This window comes from Acinonyx jubatus, chromosome C1 (assembly GCF_027475565.1).
Source record: "Acinonyx jubatus isolate Ajub_Pintada_27869175 chromosome C1, VMU_Ajub_asm_v1.0, whole genome shotgun sequence".
NCBI classification, from domain to species: Eukaryota; Metazoa; Chordata; class Mammalia; order Carnivora; family Felidae; genus Acinonyx; species Acinonyx jubatus.
Window position 1 is genome coordinate 12,457,201 of NC_069381.1, and position 20,895 is coordinate 12,478,095.

Sequence of the window (20,895 nt, forward strand, 5' to 3'; positions counted from 1 at the left end):
CCTCTCTTTTGGTGTGAGTGCATTACCTCCCTCCCCTGCACACCTCGCTTCTGCTCCGTCCCTGCCTGTCCACTCACTACCAGAGTCCACAGGAGCCCTGACCCCACGCAGCAAAATGCGGCTTGAAAGTCACGGTATCCGGGTGACTCAGGATGTGCATCTGGTCTTTTTTTTTTTTTTTTTTAATTTTTAAAAAATGTGTTTATTTATTGATTTTGAGAGAGAGTGGGAGAGAGAGAGAGAGCGAGCGAGCAGGCCCCATGCTGTCAGCGCAGAGCCTGATGCGGGGCTCACCCGTGAACCGTGAGATCGTGACCTGCGCCGAAAGCAAGAGCCGGGCGCTTAACCGACTGAGCCACCCAGGCGCCCCGTGGATGTGCATCTGTTTTCTTTTTCTTTTTTTTTTTTTTTTAACGTTTATTTATTTTTGAGACAGAGAGAGACAGAGCATGAACAGGGGAGGGTCAGAGAGAGGCAGACACAGAATCTGAAACAGGCTCCAGGCTCTGAGCCATCAGCCCAGAGCCCGACGCGGGGCTCGAACTCACAGACCGCGAGATCGTGACCTGAGCCGAAGTCGGCTGCTTAACTGACTGAGCCACCCAGGCGCCCCATGGATGTGCATCTGTTTTCTAGATAGTCATCTAAACCCCCAGATAAGCCCTCCCCTGGGATTCCATAAGACCTCAGCTTGAGGAACCATGGCCTAGAGGCTACAGCCCACATTCCCTGTCTCCGCATTCAAGGATTTCCCCACGTGGCCCCAGTACTTACCACGTGTGTGTGATCACCAGAGGTCTGGACACCCTCACCGTCCCCGTGCCCTGATGTCTTTCTCCCTAGTGCCTTCCATCATTGTTCTTAATTGCTGTTAATTGGCTGCTGCCCCTGTCCCCCGTCACTTGGTTCATAAGCTCCACGAGAGCAGGGACCCTATCTGTCTGCTTTGCAGCTACATCACCAACACCTGCAAGAGAATCTGGCACCCAGTAGGTCCCCGGCACATCTTTGAACAACTTGCCCTTTCTGGGTTTCCTCCAGCCACAGTGCCTTTGTACGTGCTGTTCTCCTTTCTGGCTGTGCCCGTCGCATCCCCAGCCCCGTGAAGGTTCCTCACCGCTTGCAGGCACAGTTGGGTCTCAATCTTCTGGCCTCCTGTGACCCTTTGAGTGTGGCCCGGACCCTAGGTGCTAAACCACCTGTGGTGACATCTGTCCCCCTAGTAGACTAGGGGCTCCACCGGGGCAAGAGCCTGGTAATGCTTCCTTCTGTGTCTCTAGCGCCATATCTCCGGGGTGACAGGTCTTCTCCTGTGTGGTGAGTGGACGCTTGGGTCCTTGTTGGCACCTTCTCCACCCCTGAAGTTGAGTTGGGTCTCTTCTCCGTCCAGATAAGGTGTATTTCGGCCCCCCGCGCCTCTTCCAGGAGCTGCAGGATCTGCAGAAGGACCTGGCTGTCGTAGAGCAGATAACCTTCCTCATCAGCACGCTGCACGGCACCTACCAGGTACGCAGCACTGGCCCGGCTTCGTTGGGCTCCGGGCAGCGCCCAGACTCAGCAGGCAAAGTGGGAGAGGGCTCCTGTCTTTGCCCAGGCCCCAGGCATGCTCCTGGCTTCTGAATTCCCACAGGCAGCACGAGTGGCCAAAGCTCCCCGTGGCTCCCTGGAGGTCTGGTGTGCGGCCTCTGGTTTGGGTGGAGGTTCTGATTCGGATTGAGTGGGGGCTGGCTGCGTGGTGACGTTTTTCTTCTCTGCACGATGACTAGTCCATCTAGCAGCCCCTTCCTGGACCTCAGCCCGGGCTGGAGAAGAAGCCGGCTGGGAGGTCGTGTCCCTCTCAAAGGAGGGGTGCCAGGTGGGGTCTGAACCCCGGGCTGGGGGAGCTTACTCGGGGTCTGCAGCGGGGAGCCGGTCACCCGCTATGGCTGAGCGGGTGGCCCCTGTCGAGCTCTCGGACCTCCCGGCTCCTGTCCCTCTGGGCACCCTGAATGCTGCAGGGTCCTGTGTGGCTTTTGGGGAGCCGGCCGGCTGTGTGGTGACCTCACTGGCCTCCTCAACCCTAGAACCTGAACATGACCGTGGCTCAAGACTGGTGCCTGGCCCTGCAGAGGCTAATGCGGGTGAAGGAGGAGGAGATCCACTCGGCCAACAAGTGCCGTCTCAGGCTCCTGCTTCCTGGAAAACCTGACAAGTGAGATGGGGAGTGGACAGCGCTGAAAGGGGGGTGCTCCCGAGAGGCGGCACCTGGAGCCCATCTGCTTATCAGGGCGGTAACGGGTGACGGGTTTGTGCACACCGTGGGCCCTGCCCAGCACAGCATTTGGCGCGGAGTGGGTGCTCCTTGTGGAATGAACGCATGAACGAACGAATGAATGACGGATTCATACTTGGGCCCGTCCTCTGCTAGGAGACTGAGGACTCAGACCCTCTGCTGTCGGTTGGCTCTGTTTGTGCGGTGACCTTGTCACTCACTTCAGACTGTGCAGAGCCCCGGGACTGGGCCCTGGGTCTCCTCTTGGACCGAGGCTGGGTCTCCGGCCTCCCCCCAGATGCCCACACAGGCGCTGGGGTTCCCTAGACCCTCCGCTGATGTTTGTGGAATTGATGACAGATCTAGCAGAGGTGAAGAAAGGTATCTGAGCCCCATTTTGCAGATGAGGGTGGCGAGGCCCAAAGAGCTGTTGGATCGCCCCATGGCCACAGAGTAGGCGGTTGAGCCAGGCTCCGACGGGCTCTGGCTCTGAAGCCTGGGCTGGCACAATGAGGGGCCCACGGCCTGCGTTTGACCTTGAGGATGAAGGGACGGTGGGGGACAGAGGGTTCCAAGCACACTGGCTGCATGGAGAGGGAGCACTGTCGCTCGAGGGAGGGCCACCAGCCCGGGAGCCCAGGAGACGAGGCTCCAGGCTAGGGTCTCAGAGGCAGAGAGGCAGGGCCCTGAGCCGTAATCCCAATCTGCCACGCCCCTGCTGAGTGGCCTCTCGCAGCCCCTTCCTGCCCCCGCACCCCTTTCTCTGTGCGGAGTTGGTGACGCTAGCCTTGCCTGCCTCCCGGGATGGCTCCTGGCGGAGAGCCTGCCCCAGAGGACGCTGAGGGCGCTGCTCCAAGGTGAGGGGACAGTGTTGTGACAACAGCGGCCCCTAGCTGCCCAAGCCTGGGCACAACCTCATTCATTCCCGGCTTCATTCACTCGTGCGTCCATTCCACAAATGTCTGCTGGATACCCACACTGTGCCCGGTCCTGGGAGTCCAAGAGGGCCCTTTCCTGCCTGCACGGGCTCCCGGTCGGACATGCTCGTGTGTCTGACAGGCCCGTGGAGAGCTGACCGGGGAGCCCGGGCAGGGCAGGTGCTGGAGGCTGGGCTGCGGAACGCGGCCTGATCGCTTTGGGGAGGGACCTCCATTCTGGGGCCACGGTGGGTGGAGGGACCCCTCCCCCAGGAGACCTCGGCTTTGCCAGCCGCCAGCCTTTCTGGCCACCCTTCGGTGCTCCGAGCAGAGTCAGTGCCACTGCGAGTGCGCGTGGTCGAGGGAAGAGCTGGGTGCTCGCTGTGGACACTCACTCACGCTCGTCACCCTCTTGCCGCAGATCTGGCCGCCCCATCAGCTTCATGGTGGTCTTCATCACCCCCAACCCCCTGAGCAAGATCTCCTGGGTCAACAGGTTGCACCTGGCCAAGATTGGACTCCGTGAGTAAAGGCCCGGGGAAAGGGCCCAGGAGACAGGAATGCGGAGCCGGGAGGCCTGGGTGTGTGTGCGTGTGTGTGTGAGTGTGTGTGTGTGTGTGCGCGCGCGAGCGCGTGCACGTGGGGACGGGGGGCTTCTGAGTTGGAGGGAGGTCGTGCGGTGGAGAAATACCAGAGCCAGTTCTGAGCGCTGAGGCTTTGCCTCGTAACCCTGGACAAGCCACTGCTCCTCTCTGAGCCTCAGTTTCCCCATCTATCAAGTGATGGCAGTTCACCATATAAATGACCTCGGGGAGGGCGGTTGGAGCGTGGCTGCTGAGGGGGTTTCTTTTGGTGGAGGGGGGGTGACAAAAGTGTTCTAGAAACAGGTAGTGGTGATGGTCGCTCCACTCAGAACGTGCTAGAAACCAGTGACGTCAACGCTAGAGAAGGGCGGTTTCGTGGCCACCCCCTTCTGTGTCAGTAAAGCTGCTACCAAAAGAAAAACGCCACACGGTGCGGGTGAGATTACTGATTCTCAAGCAGGACCTCCTTGTGATCTCTTTCTCCTACTCCCCCTGCGATAATCACGTAGGTAAATACCAGACTTGTGTGGACAGCGTTTCCTCTGGGGCATTTTTCTGTGCATTTTACACACATCTCTTTCATTTCACACTGACGATGACCCTAGGAGGCAAGTCTGTCGTGATCCCCCTTTTACCGGAGAGGGTTCTGAGGCCCAGAGAGGGCCAGTGACTTGCCCGAGCTCACCTAGAAGGAAGGGGCCGAGCTGGGGTTCAGACCCTGGGCCCTCGGCCCCCAGAGCCCAGTCTGGACCGTTGTCTCTCTGCCTTCTCACGTTGGAGAGTTTCTGTCTGCCAAACACATCTGTTAAGTTGTCATTACTTTCTTTGTCCTCGTTTTGAATTGACAAAAGGCCTGGGTCCTTGTCATTCAGCACTGCCATATCCTGTGACGCACTAGCCTTCCTATTTGCTGCCTCCGGCCGGTAGCAGGGACATTTTTGTTGTTGTTGTTTGCTTTTTCATTGTCGGTTGTCGTTTCTAGTGATCTCTTTCCAGGCTTTGAAACATTTCTGGGAAGAGGTTAGGACCTTTGTCACTGGCTTTCATCAATTCAAAAATCTTGAGTGAGTCTTTACTGTGAGTTTAGGCCTGGGGGGAAAGAGCGGTGACGAAAACTGAAAGATCTCTGCTGTCAAGGAAACTATAATTTATGAGGGGCAGACAGATATTACACGAGGGGCAAATCAACAGGGGGAGGCGGTGCTGTTTAGGGGACACAGCTGGGCGGCATGACGGTCACCGAGCCTGGGCGCCAGGGCTGCCGTCAGGGAGGGCCTCTGAGGAGGCGACATCCGAAGCCGAAGCAGTCTAGGCTTCAGAAGAGCAAGTGCAAAGGTCCTGTGGTGACCAGAGCTGATGAGTGATGGGGAGAGAAGCAGGCAGGTGGAAGAACGGGCCGCATTTCCAGAACACCAGGGCCAGGTGCGTGGAACTTAAACTCTGGATGGGACGGGCGCCGTTCCTCATGGCAGTGAGAGCTGGACAGCCCCCTGAACTGGGTTCCGCTTGAGTGGATCACTCTGCCTGCTGGGCCCAGAGGGCATGTGGAGGCGGGAGGGAATGGGGAGGAGATGGTTGCGTTGGGGGAGCCAGTCCCTTCTTGGATCTGTTGCTGATGCGGCACAGGCCTCCGCTGGATGTTTCTGGGTGACCAGGAGGGCTGCGGAGGGAGGAGAGAGGATTTCAAGCAGAGCCAGCCCCGCTGTGGGAACGCTCGCCCCAGGAAGGCTGACGTGACTCCCCTGCAGGCCCGCGGAGCACTTTGGGAGCATTTTGGTCTCGGGCGCGCCTGAGCCGATTTTACACCTGCTCTAAAGGCGGGTCAGTCTCCTGCTGCTTTGCTGAGTGGGGCTTGGGCTTTGGCGTTGGAGGGAGACGGGCTGAACGGGGTGAGCCTCTCCTTTCTCGGCTGCCTGTGACGCTCAGCCGCTTTATCTCTACGCGGTTTCACTGCAGCAAAAGTTTTAATGGAAGGAGAGTCATTTGAAATCTTGTTTGAAAGCCTGGGTTCCCCTGGGGCTTGAATAATTTGTTCCTTTTATTTTACCAGTTTTTTTGTTTTTTTTTTTTATCTGCAGTGCCTGGTTGGGTGGGGTGGGGGATAATACGAGCCTGTTAGTAATAGAATATGTTAAAAACATTTATTCACAAAGGATGTGATTCCTTTAATTCCCCCCCCCCCCCCCCGTCATCCTCTTTTCCTGACTACCACGTTGAGAAAGGAGAGGACTGGAATGGGGGTGCCTGGGATTCAGCGTGGGCGGGGGGGGGGTCAGTTCTGCCCCTTGGGAGGAAAGGCCAGGGTGCCCCGGGGCATCTGGGGACCTGTTTCACATCCCACTGGGGCCCCCACTGTGCCGTGCGCTCTGGGGAAAGGCAGGCTCCCTCCTGGTAACTTGGACTAGAGCTCCCGTGGTCCTGTCCCCTCTGACATTTTGGGATCTTTGGGCCTTGTGAAATGGATCCGGGCTGCCTGGCTTTCATTTCCCAGTTCTGTCCCTTTACCAGCTCTGCGATCCTGGGCCGATGATTGAGCCTTCAGAGGCCTGTCTCCACCAGAAAGGGGGGATAAAGCCAGTGCCCCCACGGGGCTCTTGTGCCTATTCGGGGAGGCCAGCACCTGGCACGTGGAAGAAACTCTGAGGACGGGGGCTGGGGGGGGGACCCGCGTCGCCTAGATGGGGAAGTGACCAGGTTGAGGTCGCATACAATTCAGCACAGAACGGGGGTGGGACACCTTCCCACCCTCTGCCAATTAGTTTCCTACTCATAAAGTCTCCAAAAAAGAGCTGGGACCTCTTTCCCCCAGAGGAGGGAGAGGCGTGGCTGTGGGCTTCTGGTTCCACCTTCCCATGTCCCCTCACCTGAAGCCCTCCAAGTGCTGTATTCCTGGCTTTTCCACCCCACAGACCCCTGGGGCCTCTCCTACCACAGTCCTTATTCTCCCCTTCCCAGAGGACCTGGGCTGGGCAGGCTGCCGGCTGCCCCCAGGTTCTCAGGGACACATCCTCGAAGGCACGGCCTGGGCCCCCACTCCTCGCTGTGTCTGAGTTGGTTAATTTTCCAGCCCTTGTCCTCACGGACAGAACCTATAATTTATGAGGGGCAGACAGATATTACTCGAGGGGCAAATCAACAGGGGGAGACGGTGCTGTTTAGGGGACACAGCTGGGTGGCATGACGGTCACCGAGCCTGGGGGCCAGGGCTGCCGTCAGGGAGGGCCTCTGAGGAGGTGACATCCGAAGCCGAAGCAGTCTAGGCTTCAGAAGAGCAAGTGCAAAGGTCCTGTGGTGACCAGAGCTGATGAGTGATGGGGAGAGAAGCAGGCAGGTGGAAGAACGGGCCACATTTCCAGAACACCAGGGCCAGGTGTGTGGAACTTAAACTCTGGATGGAACGGGTGGCTGTTCCTCGTGGCAGTGAGAGCTGGACAGCATCCTGATCTGGTTTCTACCCGGCCTCTGTTCCACCTGACTGCGAGCCAGTGAAGGATCCTGAGTGTGGCCCAGGCCACGTGCTGAACTCTCATCTCCACTAACCCTCAACCAGTGCAGAGGCGGGCGCCGGGACCTGCCCCAGCCCTCAGGTCTGCCCTCTGGAGGGGTATTAGCCCAGCTGGCCGACCACGGCCATTCACCTGGCCTCTCGGGGCACCAGTGTCTCTCCGTCTCCACGATGGGTATTGGGAAAAGAGGAGTGCCGAGGTCCCACCGGCCCCCCACGTCCGTGACTGTGGCCAGCGGCATCTCCGTGGCACCGGGGGCATGAGAGGGCCTCGAGGGCAGCCTCGGATTTGGAAGGTAGAGAAGGGTGGTCCGGCCTGTCCCCCGGGAATGAGCGCAGGAAGGCTTTGGGGGCAGGTTGGGGTAGAGGAGCAGGGCGGGGCCGGGGGCTCAGCATGGTGGAGTCGGGGTGGCCGCCCTCGAGCATACCCTTAGACTCCTCCCCTCAGGGACGGTGATCTCCGTGAGCTTCATTTCCTGCGGGCCTCGCACATGCCAGGCATCAAATCTTTTCTTCCCAGTGCTCACGATGACACTGAATGGCTGGAGGCATTTCCCCCATCCTCCAGATGAGGCCACAGACTCAGAGAGGTTAAGTGTCTGCTCTGTGTCGCACAGCGAGCTGGAGGCGGCTGGGGGATCTGCCAGGGGCTTCCTGGCAGAGTCGGCCTCCAGCCGCGGGTGGGGTTGTGAGGTGGGGGGAGTGGAAAGGGACGTGGCCTCCAGCCCCGGAGCTCCCCCCCCCGCTGCCCCCTGGGGTGCTCTCGTGTTCGGTGGGTGCCGACAAACAGAGCTGGGCTCTAAATAAGCCCCCACTTAATGTCAGTTGGAACTCGAGGCCTTGCCGATGCTGCCAGTTCTTAATGTCACTTATCCCGAGCGGGCTCTCAATTTTCGACCGCAACAGCCTTCTAATTTGGTCTCAGCCGCTCTGGTTTTGTGACAGGAACAATGGCAGTGGCAGATGGGGAGCAACAACTCCATTTTCTTTTAACGTTCGCGATCGCAGGCAGGGAAGGCACCATCTGGAAGGAGAAGGTCAGATCATTAAAAAAATATATAATAATAAATTGCCGGGACTCGGTGGGCCGTGGGCGTGGGGGGAAGGGTTGATGTTCACAGGCTGGGCTCCCGGAAGGAGCTGGAGCCCCCGGGGGGGGGGGGGGAGGGCGGTCGGTTTGAGTGGCCTGCAGGGCTCTCGTGGGGCCTGGGCGGGGGGCTGCGTGACCCTAAGCTCCCTGAGAGCAGAGCGGACTCGAGTCCCATCTATCTTCGTTTGTCGCCGCCTGGGGGCTTGTCCAGGACGCCGTGTGGTGATGTCCCCTGCCGAGGTGGAGGCGGCTGCCCCGTAGGGCGGGCCGTCTGGGCTGTCACACCCCGTGCTGCAGGCCCAGGCAGGGTGCCCCCGCTGGTCGGTCCCCTGCCTCCTGGGCCCAGCGTTGGGCTTCTCCTCCTGGCCTCCGCTCCCCTCCGGGGTAGGAGGGGGACGCGATCACCGACCACTCCCGGCGGCCCCAAGGACGAAACGAAGCCTCATGCGGGGCAGAGCCTTGTAATCCGTGCCGTGTGGGGCACGTCGGCATTGTTGTGAGGGTGCCTGGGCCATGCCGTAGTTGGCCTTTCCGTGGTGGCCTCGTCTCCTCAGTGACGGGATCCGGCTTCGTTGGACTCTGCCTCCAGGAGCCAGTGGGGCGGAGGGCTGGCGCCTCTGGCGAAGCAGGTTGCGCACGTGGTGATGCCCGACATTTACGGATGTCTTGGACGAGCATCGCTTCCTGCCACCTCGTCCCAGCTGCTCTTGCCGTGACCCACACGGAGACGCCACCTTTCTGTGGTGGCAGTGGCATTTTTAAAAGCCATTTTATTGAGGTATGACCGACATACCTCACACAGAACACAGGCGTAGTCGGGGAGCCCGTGGGCACACATGCGCACAAACACGCACACACTCATGCACGCACACCCACTCACACACACTTATGTAGGCACACACTCAACGCACACACGTGCATGCACACGCGCACGCACACCAACACCTACACCTAACGCAGGTACACACGCATGCACAGACTTGTGCACACACTCATGCACACACACACTCCCACACACACTCATGCACATGCTCGCGCACACACACTCCCGCGCACACACACTCATGCACACACACACTCCTGTACACACTTCCGCACACTCACTTATGTAGGTACACTCACACATGCACACATGCACGCACACCCACACCTACGGAGGTACACACGCATGCACAGACTTGGCACACACTCATGCACACACATGCATGCACACACACACTCCCACACACACTCCCACGCACACACTTATGTAGATACACACGCATGCACACACGCACTTACACCCACACTTATGGAGGTACACACACATGCACACAGACTTGTGCACACACACATGCACACACATGTGCACACACGCATGCACACACATTTATGCACACAGAGGAAAAAAGAGGCAAGTCAGTAAAAGCACCAGAAACTGTGTTAAGGGCCACGACAGACCAGGGGCTGAGATGGCAGGTGATGGAGGGGCAGGGGACAGTGATGGTCACTTAGGGCTGCTCCCAGAAGGTGACAGGAGGCGAGGAGCCAGGCCTGGAGGGCAGAGGACAGCTTTCTAGGTGGAGGGAACATCCTGGGCCTAAGTTGCTGAGGAGAGCCCAGGGCAGTGGAGCCTGTGACCGAGGGAGGAGGCTGGGAGGGAAGGAGTGTCCTCACAGTTCTGGAAGGGTTGGATTTTACTCCAAGTGGATGGGACTCGATGGATGCGGGAATGGCGAGGTCCAGTGGAAGCTCAGTGGGATGGCTCTGGCTGTCTGGGGGGAACGACTGTAGGGGACAGTAGTGAGCACGGGAAGCCCGTCTGGCTGGTGGGCCCTGTGGGGCTGAGCTGACCCTTGCTTGGCTGGTCTAGAGTGGGCCCGGGTTCCAGCTTCCTCCTTGCCACTGAGTGGACTCGTGGGTGGGGATGGCCGCCGTCACAACCCTTCTGCGGAGGACCTCTCCTCCCAGGCCCGAAGCTCAGCCTGCTGGCGTTGCATTCAGTGGCCCCTGTCCCCTGGGGCACCCTGTCCTGTGCCTCTGGCTCTCCCTTTCCAGGGCAGAGCTACCTGCTGGCTGTCCAGGGTCGGTGATACCCATGGGCCTCAGCGGGGGGCTGGTTGCTGGGAGATGGCATTTGTGTCGGACAGACCCAGGTCCCCACCTGGACTCTGCCACCAGGCCATGCACGTGACCTAGCCCGTTACCTAATCCTCAAGGGTCGGTCTCGGCGTCGTTGCCCTTAAAGCGAACATCGTGATCCTGATTGTGCTCGATTGTTGTGAAAGCGAGGCCTGGGAACGTGTCTGTAGCACCGTGCCCCTGCTGTCCCCACGTGGGGTGCAAAGAAGGCTGGGCTCCTGTGCAGGGAGAGTTCCACCTGCTCGCTCACGCCTCCCCCCCCCCGCCGCCCCCGCTTTTCATTCACCCCATCCGTCCGTGCTCGCGGAGCATTCCAGCACGCTGGGTGCCAGGGAGACCGTGGCAAACAAGACAGACCAGGTCTTGCTGCCTCGAGGTCACATTCCAGAGACCTAAGGAGACAGACCATAAACCAGGAAACAGACAAAATGATTTTAGATTGAGGTGAGGCGATGCGGGAGATAAGATGTGGTCTTTAGAACCGGTTTCCGAGAGAGGGGGCCATCGTAGGCAGGGTGGTCAGGGAGGACTTCTTGGAGGTGGTGCCGTGTGAGGGAGCCCTGACCCATGGGGAGGAGACGTGTCAGGGTGTAGTTTGGCAGATGTGAGTGCAGTGGTGTCCGGATGTGAGTCCAGGGTCGGGGCCTCAGTGTCCAGCCAGCCTGGGGACTTGGAGGCAGATGACCACCTGGGACTCAGGGTAGGTCTTGAAGGGAGCAGGAGGGAGTCATCCTCTTGACCGTCATCCTCAGAGTCAGGTGGAGAGCGGCATGGCTGCATCATCTTTCAGCCTGTTTGGGGGGCCATCTCCCACCTCTAGAAGCATGTCCGGAAGCTCTCAGTGAAGGCAGCAGGGCCTGGGGACTGTGCTCAGTGTCACATGCTTTTTGAAACCCTTTCTCGTCTCCAGGACCCAAGCCTTAGGTTCCCCAACTCGCTGTTCGGGACCCACAGCCATGACCATGGAGTGAGGTCACCTTTCCTCTTGGCTGGGCAGGCGTGGGGCTGGGGGTGGCCCCCTGGGCTTTGCGGGGCTCTGACCGGCTTGACCCACCTCCTTCCTCTTGCTGTAGGGGAGGAGAACCAGCCGGGCTGGCTGTGTCCGGACGAGGACAAGAAAAGCAGAGCCCCGTTCTGGTGCCCCATCCTGGCCTGCTGCATTCCTGCCTTCTCCCCCCGGGGCCTCAGCCTGCAGGTGAGTGTGGAATGGATCTCGCCGAGCCCACCACGAAGGTGGCTCCTGGGGGAACCAGAGTTTCCAGGGTGTGCCCACCGCTGGAGAGGGCCCGGCTGCAGTCCCGGCTTCCCCACCTCTCGCTGACGGAGTTGGTCAAGACCTTTTGTTGCTCTAGGAGCCTGCTTTCCCACCAAAGAGGATAGACACCTTCTGTGGGTCAAGTGAATGGAAAAATTCCATGGTTTTGAGCTAACAAATAGCAGTGATCTCATCAGTTGATGGTGCGACTCCAGCTAAGAAGATAGGCCGGAATATGCCCAAGGGACTCTGCCAGACTGTGGGTTGGACCCTTTATGAGGCCGCCAGCCGGGAGCTGGTCTCTGGCTGCAGCCGCCACGCCTACATTTGTCAAGCACCTACTGTATTCCGCCCCCCCCCCCCCCCCGGTTTGCCACCACTCTCTTGTTTTAATATTTGTAAGAACCCCATGCATAGATGTTTCTAGATTAGTTTCATGGGTTAGGAAACTAAGGCACAGATAGGCGGCATGAGTTCTAAAAACACAGCCAGTAGTGATGGGTCCAGGAATTGGAACCTCACGTCGCCTGATTCCAGCCCCTGTGTTCTTAACCACCGGGACGCTTGCTCCACTGGCTTCCGTCCCCGATGTCCTGGCCCCTCCATCTGGAGTGATCCCTGCCTGTCCTCCTCCCTGGGTGAGGGGGTCATGTGAGCTTTGGGGAGCGGGAGCAGGCTTGGGACCTCGGCCCAGATACATAAGCCCCAAGAGACAAGCTCATTGGGGTGTAGACTGGGGCACGAAGCATACATGCCCTTGAGATGTCCGTTCATTCATTCACTCATTCACTCATTCTTTTGTCTGTTCTGTACATAATTTTTGAGCACCTACTGTGTGCCAGGCCCTGTGCTGGACGCTGGGTTTATGGTGGTGACCAAGACATACAAGGGCCCCACCCTCCTGTGGCTTTTAACCTGGAGACAGACAGCGGCACCCCAGCTAACACAGGGAAATGCAGTAGAGTGATGTGTGTCATAGAGAAAATAAGTCAGCTGTGATGGATACAGAGGTGGGGCCCCACGACGAGGGGGCAGGGAGGGTCTCACGGAGGAGGTGGCTTTTAAACTGAGACCTGAACGGCAAGCAGACTGCAGTCCCTTGAGGGCCCAGGGGAAGGATATTCCAAACAGACAGGGCAGCCCAGAGGAACAGTCTGGGCAGCTGCAGCTCGGGGAGCCGGGCAGAGAGGCCGGCGGTGAAGTCTGATGTGGGCACAGTGGGCCAGCCAGCTTCCCCGGCTCGTCGGGTTTGGGTTTTGTTCTCAGGACAGTGAAACCCCAAGGATGGCTCCACACGGGAGTGGCACGATCTGATGTACATTTTGGAAAGGTCGTCTGGTTCCTCTGGCTGTTGTGAACTGTGGCTCCTGAAGGGGGCAAGAGACAGACCGATATGGACCTTGGCGGCCGGGGGTGAGGGGGTTGTCCCGCCAAGCTGTGGCAGGACATGGTACAGGTGGAGGTAGGGCCAGACTAGGGCAAGGGGAGCGAGAACTCACCTGATCCTAATTCTCAAGGTAATACTTACAAAGGCAAATCAGCAAATTGTGACCTTGGCTTGGCTGCATTTATTGGGTGAGTGACAGGCGGGGATTAGGGTGAGGCACAGTCATGCCAGGGCAGAGACCGTTGCTGTCTTTATTTCAGGCTCACTGATTGTTCACCGTGGGTTTTTTGGCATTACTTTTTATTGCCCAAAACTGTGTTATATATAATATTCCCTTCGACGTGGGAGTGTGTCGGCCCCACTCTCCTCCGTCTTGTCCTGGTCCCAGAGGAGGCAGTGGGCAGGGGACACGGGGACACATTTGGGGAGTGTGCCGGCGTAGGGCTGGCTGATCTGATGAGGGTTTAGAGGGCGGCCGGGGGGGCAGGAGGGACGTGACGGGTCTTGGGCTTGTGTACCCGCAAGTGGTGTCGGGAGATGGGGGTGCGTTCCCCGTGCCACAGCCTGATTTAGGGGCGCAGTGAGAGAGACGGGTGAGCTTCCCAGCGCTGCTGGGGGGGCAGCGGCAGTGACAATATGGTGGCAAGCCCTTTGGCGAGGCATCTGTGCCCGGCTCTGTTCGAGGCTCTTCTCCACGGCTAACTCTGGTCCCCCCGGCTGCCCTCAGAGGCAGGGCTTGCCCACGCCCACTGGGGAAGGAGAGTTTTCTTGACTCGTGCCCCATCCTGCTTTTCCTGCCTCTCACGGCCTTGGCTGACGTTTTCCCTGGCGTTGGTCCCCCCACCAAACATTTCTGGCAGGGGGCGGGGGGGAAGGACAGATGCTGTTCATTTCTATAGGGCTTGGGGAAGTCAGCCTTTGTAGGCCTTTATTGATTGATTGATGATTTATTGATTCACGGGGAGGCCCTGCTGAGTCTTGTGAGCTCTTTCCCAGCATGGCGGGCGTTCTCACGTACCTTTCGGGCCAGGCAGGGGTGGGGTAGAAGGGCAGAGTCCATGGAGTGCAGGCTGTTCAGGGTCCACCCTGCCCGTGGCTCATCTGGTCCTAGGACTCCAGAGAATGCTGATCTGGGGTGACTTCCAACCCCCCTTCCCCTTTCCCCAACTGCCAGGGCTCAGGCTATTCATGGGTAGTAAAGTCTGGGACAAGCTGCGGCTCCCAGGGCCCCCCTGAAAGAAACCCCTACCTGTCTGGGAAGCCATCATCCGCCTTATATTCCTTATGTGGAGCCCTCAGGGCCTGGGGGTGTGTAGGCTGGGGAGCATCCTTAGCCCCCTCCAAGCCCCCCACCTGCCACCTCCTGAGGAGCCCCCTGTGGGAGCGAAGAGAACCCCCAGTGAATCTCCGGGGGCGGCGAGCCTGTGGAGCTCCTGAGGGACATACCAGAACCTGCGTGTGCCCATCTGCTGGGTCCCGAGACACCACTCCCGCTCCGCCTGCACCTGCCTCCCACCCCGGACCGGGCAGATGCGCCCCATCAGCTCTGTGCAGGCGGCCAGATGAATTAGGGGCCCGGAGCGCCAGGGCCTTGTCCAACCAGCGTGGCAACAGATGTGAGCCTGTTGGCCGCTGTCTGGGCCTCCTGGCCCGCCGCCTCTCTCCAGGATTCGGGCTCTGCGGCTGGCCTCCTGGGAGCCCAGGACTCAGTCTGCCGTCTGGGAAAACGCTCGCTGGCCCCAGCCCCCTCCCAGCGTGGATGAGGTCCGTGCTATGTCCTGCCAGCTGGATGAGGGCGTGCGTGGGGTTCTCCCCGTCAAAGGAGCGGGGACATGGGGGCTGAAGGAAGGAGCGTTTCTCCTCTCAGTGCTGGTGGGTGGCTGGGGCCCAGGCTGGGCCACACCAAGGCCTTCCTCGAGGGGACGTCATTGGGGCACAGCCATCCCTGGGCCTGAGCTCCAGCCGAGTGATGCTGGGAATGCCACCTTGGCTGGCAGCGTGCTTCATGCCGAGCACTGGCAGGCCTGTCACGGGGCGTGTGTGCAGAGTTCAAGAGATGGAAGCAAAGATCCAAGGACATTTAGGGCCCCACGGGTGTCTGTTCTGGAGGGTTTCCGAAGGCGTCACGGCCGCGGGGGTCACCCCGGCGGCACCCATCCAGGCTGGGGGCCTGTCCCTGGAGGGTTCAGTGCAAAGGTGTCCCCACCGTTAGCTGCAGCCCTACCTGGGGGCAGGGGCTCGGGGAGAGGGGTGGGGGTGCCCCCCTGCACTGAGGTGCTCTAGGACATAGCCCCTCTGCGGCCCGACCTGCAGAGGGTCTGTTCCAGGCGCGCTTAGGCCTCAGCGTGCTGGCCGAGAGCCTCTGTCCTGGCCATCGTTAGCCAGGACTCCCCTGCCTCCCAGTCCTGCCCCAGCCCTCCCCTCCTGGCCTGGGCCTGCCCGTGAGGTAAGGTGATGCACAGGAGGTTGTTGGTAAGCAGCAGCGGCCGCTGCTTTTTTGTCTGCCTCTCCAGTCCCCACGACCATCCTGATGAGATGTCAGGGCCTCCGTGAGCATGACGAACTGGCCTGTGGGGTCACCAGCTGGTAGCGGCTGAGCTGGGACCAGAGCCCAGGCTGGCTGCCTCCATGGCCCGTCTCCTTCCCCAGCCCTGAGCCGCTCTCCGCTGTGCTGCGCGGGGCACCGTGGTTTGGGAGAGCTGGCTTCTTGGCACAGGTGGGACTTCTGGGTCCGGGGCCTTGCCCATCCAACGAGCCGTTTGAGTTTTTGCCATCACTTTGGACCTGGACTCTATTTGGCTGACTTCTGGGCCCCCTGGAGTTGCCATGGAAACGTCTGAGCCTGGGCTGTGGTTGCCCCGTGCCCGTCTGTGAGGACGGGAGCAGCAGTCTGGCAGGGGGATGCTGGGCGGCCTCAGCTGGGTGTGGCCTACCATGAAGCAAAACGACTGGGGAGCAGGGGCCTGAGGGGCCCGGGGCCCCCGGGGCCAGGGCGAGGGAAGCCTCTAGAGCTCCCAGCTGTGCAGAGGTGGGAGCTGGCAACTGCCCAGGCCTCCAGTAGGGCGGCCTGGCCTCTGGGTAGAATTAACCAGAGCCGGAAGGGCATTGGGCAGGGAGCTGGAACTCTGAATTCCAGCCCTGACTCTGCTGCTAACGTGCTATGTGACCTTGAGCCAGTCATGTGCCTCCCATGCCCACCCCCTGTGCTTCAGTGTGCTGACTTCTGAATGAGGGGACTGGATGAGGCGACCTCTTTGGGCTTTCTCACCTTTAACCATGTGACATCTTGTTCGAACATCCCAACAGGGCCCGGGCGGGCCAGGGCCTTCACCACCAGCAGAGGGCAGCACTTGCCCAGCAAAGGTCCCGTGGTGGCCGCGTTGCAGGTGGGGACCCTTGAACTGTCCCCTTCTTGGCCTCCTTCCCCTCCCGCTGGCCCCGGGTTCCAGCAGCGTCCACGACAGGGCCAGGCCATCTCCTCACCCTGCTGCCCTGGCCGGACAGACGGACTGGCCGGGTCTAGCTCGTCCGCAAGGGGTTCTGATGTTGAGTGGGGCGGTACCAGATGTCTAGCACCCCTTCCCTCCTCCACTGTGCTTTTCTGGAAGGATTCAGGAAGACCTAGGAGGGCGGCTGGCGCAGGCCGGGACCTGGCACTCATCTTCTCGTGGCCTAGGGCAATCATGTGTCCTCAGTTCCCCATCTGTGAAATTAGGGCGTGGCAGGCGTCAGTGGTTTCCATCAAATCTTATCTGGACGTTGCTTAGTCTGAGAAATCCGTGGCTGGCCCAGAGCATCATTCGGGCGCCTTCTAGCCAGAAGGTTCTAGAAGAGCGCTGGTCAAACGTGAGTGGATAGGAGCCGCCTGGAGATCCTATGGGGCTTTTCCGGCCCCATCCCCCTCAGGGATTCACATTTGGGGCCTGATGGGGCCTGGGAATCTGCAGGCTTAACAACCCCACAGGTGGTGGTTCAGACAGAGATCCTGCTGCCAGATGTGTGTGCCTTGTGTGTCTTCACAGCTTGGGGCCCTGGTCCACAGTCCTGTCAGCTGTCCCCTGCTGGGTTTCTCGGCCGTGAGCACGTCCCTTCCACAGGGCTACCTCTGGGTAAGTCACTCCTGAACCCAGCCAGGGATTCTGGCCGTAGGACAGAAGCAGGGAGGGTGGCACCGGGAAGGGGGTGCTGGAGGGTGCTGCCTGCCTGCTGGCCCCCGTTAGGTCCATCTTCAGCCAGGAGGGTCTTCCTGGGAACCTCTGTGCTGGGCTGTGTGCTCAGAGTTGGCACATGCGACTTCACCAGGGACGACAGAAAACCAAGTGACGAAGAAGTGAGCGTGGCTGTTGCAAATGGCCATGTGCCACGAAGGAAACGAACAAAGCTGTGCCGAGTACCTGGATGTCAGGGTCTTTTACCCTGGGGGTCAGGAAGCAGGGCTGGATGTTGCTCATCTCTGGCAGAGACCCCCACCCACCTCTTTTCCCCTGGGATTCCTGGCAAAGCCTCTCTCAATTCAAATAGGTCCCCTTACGCTCCTTGTGATGCAGACTGTGCTCTCCCATAGGCTGCCTGGGGTTCCACCTCCCCACCCTTTTGGCCACTTTCCAGTTCCTGCTTATTCCTGTGTCTAGGCACTGAGGCAGGAACACTGGCTCACTCTTGAGAGTCCAACCCAAGTGGCCTCTGAGGGTGATTTGTTTCTCACTGTTTCCCCAGTTTCTGGCATGTGGTATATTCATCCAATCATCCATCCATCCATCCATCCATCCATCCATCCATCTTTCCATCCTTCCTTCCATCCATCCATCCATCCATCCATCCAGCCAGCCAGCCACCCAACCATCCAACCAATCATCCAACCATCCAACCATCCATCCAACCATCCAACCATCCATCCACCCATCCATCCATCCATCCATCCATCCATCCATCCAACTAACCAACCATGCAGCCAACCATCCAGCCATCCAACCATCCAGCCAATCATCCATCCATCCGTCCGTCCATCCATCCATCCAACCAACCATCTAACTATCCAACCAGCCAGCCAGCCATATACTCATCCACCCATCTATCCATCCACTTATCCGTGTAATCATCCATCCATCCACCCACTCATCCATACAGTTATCCATCCATCTGCTCATCTATCTACCCACTTTTCTATCCCTTGCTTCCATCCGTTTATTCATCTGTCCATCCATTCAGCAAGTGTGTATTAAGTGCCTACTGTGCGTGACACAGAAGTAGAATGGTAAATAAGACAGAGAAGAACATTTTGAAGGAGCACATGTATGTTCACTATTTGTTGGTTGAAATCCACCCTAAAGATGGGGAAATAGAGCTGACTTGGTGTTTAGTCTACCTTAGCTCCTTAACTGATTTAGTTTGGACTAACTTGTTGCTATGGCAACCGGGGAAGCATGACCTCCAGTGACAGCAGGACGTGTGGGGGCAGGAGGGGGGTGGAATGCCCCTCCCGATGCCTAACCTCAGTTGAAGTTTGGGGCACGTCGCTGGGTGCGCGGGGGCCCAGCTCTGTCCCCGCTCTGGTGATTGTGCCTGACGGCCTCTCCGGGTCTCTGCCACAGGTCGGGGGCGGGCAGGAAGGTGCAGGGGGCCAGGTAGAGATCTTCTCCTTGAACCGGCCCTCGCCGCGCACGGTCAAGTCCTTCCCGCTGGCAGCCCCTGTGCTCTGCATGGAGTACATTCCCGAGCCGGAGGAGGGGGAGAGCGGAGACGAGGGCCACGTGGCCGCTGAGCCCTCAGCTGCAGTGCATCCGACCATCTGCCTCGGGCTCCAGGATGGCAGGTGAGGGGCCTGGGGCAGAGGCGCGTGTCACGGCCTCATTTCCTTTTTGGCCGTGAAGCCGGCATCATTGCCCCATTTCATGGGGGAAACTGAGGCGCAACAGCCTGGGGTCAGTCCGCTGGAAGGCGTCATGTCTGGATTCCCACTTGGGTCTGTGGGGTCCTGAAAACACTTTTTTTTCTTTTTTAAATTTTTTAAAATGTTTATTTACTTTTGAAAAAGACAGAGAGAGAGAGAGACAGGGTGTGAGTGGGGAGGCGCAGAGAGAGAGGGAGACACAGAATCGGAAGCAGGCTCCGGGCTCCGAGCTGTCAGCACAGAGCCCGATGCAGGGCTAGAACCCACGAACTGCGAGATCACGACCTGAGCCGAAGTCGGTCGCTTAACCAACTGAGCCCCCCAGGTGCCCCCTGAAAACAGTCTTCTCGGCACCTTGATCATGCCGCCTCTCGAGATTCCCACCTAGTTCTCCCTGGCACCAGGGGTGGGGAGCGTGCCGTCCTCCAAAGAACCACCCACGGCCAAGTGCAGGCTCCCAAAGAGTGGGACAACGGCCTGTTGCCATGGCAGGGAGGCCTGGCTGAGCTGGGGAGCCCCCAGACCCCTCTCCGCGGGAGGGCCTGCGGGGCGGTGGGGGGAGGGGGCTCCGTGAGTCACTCAGGCCTCTCCCCACAGCATCCTGGTTTACGGCAGCGTGGACACGGGTACCCAGTGCCTGGCGACCTGCAGGAGCCCAGGCCTGCAGCCTGTGCTCTGCCTGCGGCATAGCCCCTTCCACCTGTTCGCTGGTTTGCAGGATGGGACCGTCGCCGCCTACCCTCGGACCAGTGGTGAGGATGGCGGTGCTGGGGGCAGTGGGGGGCAGCCCCGGGCACTGCCTGCGAGCGGCCGCGGGAGGCAGGCCAAGGAGGCAGCTCAGACACAAATCGGGGAGTCTGGGGGGTAGTTAGAGATTCCACGGGGGTCCCTGCGGGAACAGGACGCTCACTACCGTGCAGGCAGCTCACCCCGTTAGCAGGAGGCTCTGGGAAGAGCAGGGACTCTGGGTCACAAAGACTCTGGGGTCTGGGGTCCCCTCACTGCCCTGTCGATGGCTGTGTCCGCTGGCGATCGGCTTCTCTTTGCACCTGGGTCTCCTCGTCTGTGAAATGGGCATATGTCTGTACCCGCTGTGCACGGGTCCCGGCGGGTTAAACAACCCGGCGAAGGCGAAGCCCAGGGCCTGGCACGGGGAGTGCTTAAATGGAGTCAAGCATTTGAACGCCTATCACGGTATCAAGCCACGGATGGCACAGATGGTGTCCGGAGGGCAAGGCTAACAGGTCTGAGCTGCTGTGCGCCAGGAACGGGAGAAGTGTTTGATTTGTGCGCATCACCTGAATTCTCCCAACAAGCCTCTGGAACTGCAGATCCTGGGAGTCCGGGAGGGGGTGTGGGTTGTGCACAGCCACACAGAAGGCCGTGGCCCCTGTGCCCTTGTGGCTCGTTCGGCTCCCGGTTCCAAGATATGTGCTGGGGGTGGGAGGGCAGCCACCCCCAGCTCAGCAGTCATAGACCTCTCCCCCTCCTCCTCTCCCCTCCCTCCCTCTTCCTCTCTCTCTTCCCCTTCCTCTCCCTTCCCTCCCCTCTCTCCTCCCCTCTCCTCTCTCCTCCCCTCCCCTCCCTCCCTCTTCTCTCTCTCCCCCTCCCTCTCTCCTCCTCCCTCCCCTCCCTCCTGAGAGAGCCTCTAATTGCTGCGTCATCACTGCCTGTTGCAAGGATATAAACGGGTATTTGCACGGAGCTATGTTTTTGCCACTTGGCACTGTGCTGGTATTTTTAATTAGCTTTTGATAAGGCATTTATAGTTTTTAATTAAAGGGGGAAGAGGGAGGGAAAAAAAAAATCCCTCTCCCCGACAGACGTTGCATGTGTGAGAGTGTAAACGTGGACCCTGATTTTTGGAGATCTAAACGGGGGGTTCCAAGGGGACC

At 59.4% G+C, this 20,895-nt stretch overlaps 1 protein-coding gene across 11 annotated transcripts in view; it reads left to right on the plus strand.

Annotated features, from left to right (window-relative positions):
• The window catches only part of ARHGEF10L (Rho guanine nucleotide exchange factor 10 like), a 156,971-nt gene that overhangs the window by 100,388 nt on the left and 35,688 nt on the right, over nt 1-20,895 (plus strand). For all 11 annotated transcript variants that reach the window (XM_027060268.2, XM_053207853.1, XM_053207871.1 and 8 more), the window contains 7 exons: nt 1,391-1,506; nt 2,064-2,191; nt 3,590-3,690; nt 11,542-11,663; nt 17,133-17,219; nt 18,702-18,922; nt 19,598-19,752. In XM_027060268.2, the coding sequence (XP_026916069.1) occupies nt 1,391-1,506; nt 2,064-2,191; nt 3,590-3,690; nt 11,542-11,663; nt 17,133-17,219; nt 18,702-18,922; nt 19,598-19,752 (930 nt within the window). The remainder of the gene's footprint in view (nt 1-1,390; nt 1,507-2,063; nt 2,192-3,589; nt 3,691-11,541; nt 11,664-17,132; nt 17,220-18,701; nt 18,923-19,597; nt 19,753-20,895) is intronic.